The sequence below is a fragment of the Limulus polyphemus genome, unplaced genomic scaffold, assembly GCF_000517525.1.
Source record: "Limulus polyphemus unplaced genomic scaffold, Limulus_polyphemus-2.1.2 Scaffold1413, whole genome shotgun sequence".
In the NCBI taxonomy this organism is placed as follows: domain Eukaryota; kingdom Metazoa; phylum Arthropoda; class Merostomata; order Xiphosura; family Limulidae; genus Limulus; species Limulus polyphemus.
In genome coordinates this window covers 263,404-270,980 of record NW_013667023.1, presented here as the reverse complement: position 1 = coordinate 270,980, position 7,577 = coordinate 263,404, and the positions used below count along the sequence as shown (strand labels likewise).

Here is a 7,577-nt window from a genome sequence, read left to right as displayed (position 1 = left end):
CAATAGATACAGTACAGATTGTGTAGATTTGCTTAACAACAAATAAATAAACAGAACTACTGCAAGAGAGTACGGGGCATTTTTTAGAAATGTTTTAAGTCAAGGCCTTGATGTTAAGTTAAATTAGAACTTTTTCAGAGTTCAATATTATTCGATGGTTTGAGTTATTAGAAAAACTCAGACATACATTCATAACAATAACAGTTAAGTCAATACATTTCCGTTCGTAGCTCCAACTGCTATGAAGTAGGCCAATAAAGGTCAATCACTATAAGATATGCTATAATACATATGCTTATATCAAAATTAGCTACAGTCATACAAATAATGTTTTATCTGAATACCCATTTAAAGTTAAAGAGCCCATACAGGCAAAATTTAACTTTTTTCGTACTTGATAATAGCAATTGGATCAACCTTTTGAGTGCTTATAGCCTTATACTGACAATATGTTAATATGATAAATTTGGTGATTTGTCGACTACGTATTACACAATCTATGAAAGTGCATTTTAACCCTCTATCTGAACAACCAGAGTGTAGTTACCAGTGTATGTGTTTGTAGATGTCATCATTTTTAAAGTATGAGGCAATTGTGGGTGTTGGTAAAACAGAAGTTTTGTGAGAGGCGACAAAGGGGCACGTTCTAAACCCCATTTTTATCAGAGTCATCCGAGATATGAGGTTTTCAACTAACCAGATCTCTTTAAGCATGGAGAGAAAGTAAGCCGAAGATGACTCGACATGCCAATGAAATGATGTCATCGCCATCTAACCACGTTGTTAAACACATGTATAAATTAATGGGTGTTGAGATTTATACTCTTTAAATATATTTAATTCTTAATGTTAAAATGTAAAAATACTTGAATTACGAACAGATCGTTTACATAAACTGTATGTAAAATTCGTCACATTTCTATCACAAATTATACAAAGTCTTTACTCATAGCTGATCTTAATTCATCAACAAGAAAAGTAAATGTATAATTCATGTTTATTCGAAAAGATGGGTGTCAATAAGGACCTAAAATGGCCCATATCAGGTTTGTGTGTAAAGTTACACAAATATAGATAGATATGATAGGTGATATGGCATATTATATAGTTACAGTGTGTCTTAATTTCAAAAATGGCGACCACCATCAGATGTATGAACCAGTATGTTAATCAGGATATACAGAGGTTGTGTATATTATATTAAATCGATTTTGGAGCCTCATCACGTCGTTACGGTCCAAATCGCCATGTCCATTCATGTTCTATCTGACGACCGTGTATCTTGACAATAGTTTTAACATAGTTTCCACTGCAAAAGGCTATATCGTAAGGCTGTCATGTCCAAAGTACACCACTCCTTTCTTCATGTTTCTATAATCCATATTGTGTACTAGGACGACTGCTCTCAGTGCCCACTTTAACAATCCGATCGAGCAGAAATCCATAGGCGCTGCATTCTCTGAGTTGACTTGTATGTCTTCGTATGGAATACTATGAATACTCGTTTCATTCTCCAGCTGTTTCAGGTATGCGACGGCTAAATGGATATGTTGTGGATGCAATTTTTTTGCACGTAACTTGTGTGGATTTTTTCCAGATGGATATTCTTATTGATTATGTTACGTACTATTGCATGGGACAAGTGGACGGTTTTTGCCATTTACTTTGTGTTTGTGGATTCTCAATTGTTACAAGACACCGGATTTTGCTTACCATGATTGGGGTACGATTTGTTTCTTGTTTCTTTCTGAGTGGTCCTAGTTCCCCAAAATGGCCCACATTTCTTTGTTTCACAGGGTCATTACGTAAGAGGTATATTCCCGTCTTGGAAATTCTAAATCCCTGATGTGAACACGTCTTCACGTATTCTATTTGTATTTATGGCAAAGTTATTAAGGCTATCTACCACCATCCCTAATTTTGAACTACTGACCAGAGTGTAAACAGCCAGTCAGATGCACCCTATAAACCCAATAAGAGATAGACTGCCACTCTTATAACGTACCACAGCTTAAAATGCGGAGAAAATTTTGTGGTAATACACGGATTCAAACCAGTTCGCCTGCTCCGAAATCCAGAGCTTTATCACAGAGCCAGCCCATGCCCTACATCTTCATCATCCGAGTGTATTAATACTGTGTGTCGGGAAGGGCCATTACATACCCTTCCTAAAAACGACTAATTTTCAGTGGTATCACACTACCTACGAAACAACAATATCAAAATGTAATTCTGACATAAGCTGTTCCATCGCGACTTTATATCGGCTGTAGTTGTCACATGACTTGCTGATTTGCATATTAAAAATCGGTATAATATTGCGCATTCAACGCTCTGTATATTCTGCATGGACAATTATTTGAAAACAAAAAGAACTTAGCTTCATGTAATCTACCCAGCACTCGACCACATTTACAGCATTATCGTATTATGTGTTTTATCTCGTCGTCAGCAAAATATCAATCCTGATCAACTGCACCAAGTGCATGCTTCCTCCTGTTGCGACGACATAGGCAGAGATGTACCCTTGTGACGGTGATAGGCACTAGAAAACAGAACCAGTTTTAACACGGTAGCAGATTACCGTCTGGCTTGTTGTGTAACAAGACGTAACTACCAGTTTTAAGAGATGTTCCCTTGTGACGGTGATAGGCACTAGAAAACAGAACCAGTTTTAACACGGATTTGAGCCGTAGCAGATTACCGTCTGGCTTGTTGTGTAACAAGACGTAACTACCAGTTTTAAGAGATGTTCCTGGTATACGACGTTGCCTGCTTGAGCTAATAAAAGCCAACAATGAAATCACGAAGATAATCCTCGGAAAGCATGAGTAGTCAGGGGAGCAGTTCACGTGGAGTGTTTTGCTACCAGAGATGTATATTGGCTCCAACATTCTGCAGACTATCTTCCCCTCAATGCCCAGTGACAAATAGACAAGGGGAAAATAATAACTTCCGATCAGAGAAAATGTAACCGCCCCGTGACATATGTGGGTATAAATAGCACCAATCCAAAGTACTAACAATACTAAGCATTTTGTGATGAGGAGCTGCACATCTCTCTATGTGAATACACTGAGTGTTGCGTATTCTCCACTAATATTTACTATTTTTATACACGTTTTGCATCTTCGAAGCTTGAATAAGCCGAGTCCATTGTGAAGCACAGAGCTGAAACTTGTTACAAACTAACTTTTCCATATGCACAATATTCTGTTCACATGGAGGATCGTTCAAGTCAGGCATTTTCCCTATATCTGCTTTGTTAAATCACAATATTCGATCAAATTATTGTCAACGTGGCGTGTGCAACATAAATTCTCCCCCTTCCGGGGGGTTCAGCTTCAACTCTAAGAGCTTAATTTTATAATACAAAAAATATCGGGTTTCCATAGCAGCAGTGGATAAAGTATGGATAGCCCATTGTGTAGCTTTGTGTTTAACAGTAAACAAAGTTATAGTTTTTTGACATGTTCAAGGTTACCTACGGCGCTGAAATCACGTTTTCAACCCTTTTTTGTAATACTGTGGAACATTTTGACACTCTTGTATTAATATTACATTGCCAGGCATGCACAAACCGGTCTAGAATGTTTTTAACCAAAGGAATACATTAATAGGATTTTAACAGCATAACTTGCTTTTTATTTAAACATCGACTTCCAATCTTTCTTTTTTTTTTGAAGAGCTAGTTCGGTATAATGCTAGAGTTTAGGTTTAATGTTTGGAAGAATGATGCTCTATATTCTATACTATAATTGGAACAAATAATGGCACATGTATGTTAAATTGTACATTATCAGTATTACTGTTCACGACAATACAACGATCGATGTAAGTGAAAACGTAGAGTGAGTTCAAAAGCGAAAGCGAATAACATAAAAATAACATATAGCATTGCACAACGAACCTAAAAACTAATAAGTCTCATACATATGTTTATCACAATGAAAAATAACAAACGTGTTAAAGATGCTGTTATGTTTGAGCCACACGTGACAATCTTCTGTTAAGTGTTTTAGTCACGTGATTGGAGAAGCCATATGGTGTCCTCACCAGTAAGTCCACAACTCACGAGACTTTCTCTCTTTTATAACTGCAACCGATTAGAGACTGTAAGAGGGCTCCCCAACAGTGGATCCTACAATTAATAGAACCTTCTTCCCTTGTAGTTACAATTGATGCTGTTTTCTGAACTACACACTTGTTTGTGTGTTGTTTTGTTGTTGTGTATAAAATATAGATTTTATTCCATTGAAAATGTTCGTTTCCCCAGTATTCCGTATTTACTTACAGACGAATAATTTACGGTACTACAGGGATGCAGAGTTTATTTTTGTTTTGTTTTTTTTCGACCTGAATATGCATTTCTAAAGATGATTTTGATTTTAATCAGTTTAACTCTTTCCACAATGTGTTACCGATATTCAGTATTTTTCTTTCTTTTTTTTATTGCGGTTTTCTGCAGGTTTCTCTTATTGTGTGGTTTCTCCTGAAAATTTAAAAATAGAAAGAACGTCTATTCACAGGTTTCTCTAAGTTTAAATGATATGTATGGTGAATGAACAACTTAGTAAATGATTAGTTTTAATATATATATACCAAATTTTCCTTATATCCGTTTTATATCTTGTTATTTTGGTATTTTGAATGTTCAACCTGAACAACTCCTTATACTACACATTAGATAAACAGCCAGATCAGAAATTTCTAGTATTCAGACACAGTCATTCTTAATCTAGATGCTGAACAGACAAAAGGCAGCCAAGTCAGTTGCACATGCGTCTTATGTGACTACTTTTTATACATATAATTTAAGTTGAGAATTCAGGAGCGTATATTTCAAATCAACTATGTGTAGGTACACTCCCATGATGAATATTACCATAAATTAATTACGGTATACAAACGCTTATTAATTAATTATTTTTCTTCTTTTTTTTCAGAATTTTGTGTATGTGCGTGCCTTTTTGCCTATTTTGACTATACGCCCCTGGAAATTTGCGACCACGAGCATCTATCGGAGAGTGTGCTACCACTCTCCATGTAAGGATGGCACGGACGCGCGTATTAAAGCAATACAAAATTCATCTGGATTTTCTTCTCTATAGGTAATCAGAAGCTATATATCTCCGGTGTATATGCTGCTTTTCAGCTATCCAGAGCGTCCCAAAGTCGAAAACTAGCGAATAACCAAAAACCGAGATTTCATATTTTCGTTCATCGTCATATTTCTTCAACAGACCTAGCGCCTACCTAGTTCTAATAGTAACTATAATTTTATTATCACTTGATAAATAAAAATAGTCTTCATGATCTTTGACAACCTATTTTATTATTATTCTATGCAAAATTTATAAAGCTTTAGAATACACTATATAACCTAGTAACCCACGTACGCCATCTTATAAAAAATAAAAAACAATACAAGGAAAATAAATTATCGCTAAATATAAAAGTTATGTAAGGTTGGTTACAGAACTTGAAAAAAGGAACCAAACAAGATAGGGATGGAAGTGAACATATCACTTGATCAGGCTGATGATTACATAGCAAACTAAGCTGCCTTAACTTTATATGGAGAATAAAACCCCTACATTACTGGCTTACTCACTGGCAAAACGCCCCCCAGTGGCACAGCGGTATGTCTGCGGACTTACAATGCTAGAATTCGGGTTTCGATACCTCTGGTGGGCAGAGCACAGATAGCCCATTGTGTAGCTTTGTGCTTAATTACAAACAAACAAACACTGGCAAAACAAATATAAACAGAATTTCCAATCGTAAAATGTTAATCTATTGTAAAATAGTCATAAAAGTAGTACTCTAAAGTTAACTAAAGGAAATGTATAATGATGAAAGCTGAGATTCTATTTAAACACCAAGTTTTCGATAGATAAAGTGGGGAAGCCAGTAATGTAGAGATTTTATTCTCTATGTAAATTCTAGACGGCTTAGTCTGCTATATGATCATTAGCCGATCAAGGGATATGTCCATTTTCATTCCTGTCTTTTGGTTCCTTTTTTTCAAGATCAGTAGCCAGCCCTATATAACATTTTTATTTAGCAATATATATATTTTCCTTTATACTTGTATTACCAGTGTTGTTAGGCGGTTGGTTGTTCCTTGTCTAACTCTGCATGGTATTTACGATATTTTCTAATTTATATAGGTTTTTTGTATATTCTTATGGGAAGATTAATTTCCTTACAGAATCACTAGTGCAGAAGAAGAAAAAAACGTTATAAATTATTTTATATATGCAAAATCAACCACATCGATGAAAATTTATTAACTTAAGTATTTCAGATAATATTCTAATCATATTCGAGATAAATATCGTCTAAGAAACAACCATTTGAGAGCCTTTATGTACTTACGTAGCAAGACATATTTCCTAAATTCCCGGCGTATGTAGCTAAAATTTCTTCCATAAAAACTAGCATTGCGAAATTGTATGCATCGTTTAAAAACATGAAATAGCTTATGATATACGTTACGTATTTCCAACATAATGAATGAAGTATATCGTATAACAGCCATATCGTGGAAAAACACCAAGAGACAGAATATCTAGGATTGTTTGTTTTGTAATCAGAAGGGAAAACCCTACAGAGCGATCCGATCGTGTCAACAGCTAGTACGTGCTCAAGTTAATTAAAACTATTAACAAAAAGTAATTTATAATTCGTATGCCAGTCAGACAGACTGCAAAGTTGCTGACTGTTTATATACTTCTGCAGGAAACATTACGATGTTTCATATGTTTAACTGGTACAGCTCTAATTTATGAAACTTTTTTATCTAAAAGAAAAGGCTTCAATGTTGTTATCATAATCAAATCGCCATATGCACTTCGTGGACTACTATTTCCATCTATAAATATAAACCAATTCATTATCTGAAATACACATTATCGGTTTGGTGTAAAGGTCAAAGATATAAGCACTTAATATAAATAACTGATTATTCAAGCATTTAGCTTTAAAACTGTTTTAAGTTTGGTGAGCTATTTAGCTGTGTATGTTTATAGTTTAGTGCAAAGTTACACAAACTGCTATCTGTGCTGTGCCCACCACATGTATCGAAACCCGATTTCTAGTATTATAGGTCCGCAGACTTACCGCTGTGTCATTAGGGGTGTATTTAGTTTTACATTTGTTTTAAATGTGGTAAGACATTTTTGTTTTAAAAGCTGTTTGGTAAGCTAATTAGCTTGACAACCATCTTATGTTTGGTAAGCCGTTTAGCTGTGCTTCTCCGACAGCTTAGCGGTAAGCTTCAGAGCTTATTTGGAGCATGATACCCAGGTAGGAACAGTGTAGATAGCTTACTGTGTATCTCTGCGCTTAAACAAAAACAAACCATTTAGCTTTAAAACTGTCTTGAATTTAGTAAGCTATTTTAGGTTTAGCAGTTGTCTTAAATTTAGTAAGTTGTTTTAGCTTTAAGGAGCTACTTTAAGTTTGTTTTTATTTGTTTGTTTTCTGTGTGTTTAAGAAGTTTCGCGCAAAGGTAAGACAGCTAGTCAACAACATCAATTCCCCTCGACGTGGATTCCTGTACGTGGTGAGGG

The 7,577-nt window shown here is 35.3% G+C and overlaps 1 protein-coding gene across 1 annotated transcript in view; it reads right to left on the bottom strand.

Moving 5' to 3' along the window:
• Positions 1-3,246, bottom strand: part of LOC106463457 (ras-related and estrogen-regulated growth inhibitor-like protein) — a 13,756-nt gene extending 10,510 nt beyond the window's left edge. Inside the window, exons 1-2 of the mRNA XM_013923488.1 lie at positions 3,194-3,246; positions 2,585-2,781 (exon numbers count right to left, since the gene is read on the bottom strand). Of these exons, the coding sequence (XP_013778942.1) occupies positions 2,585-2,781; positions 3,194-3,246 (250 nt within the window). The remainder of the gene's footprint in view (positions 1-2,584; positions 2,782-3,193) is intronic.
• Positions 3,247-7,577: the final 4,331 nt, after the last annotated feature.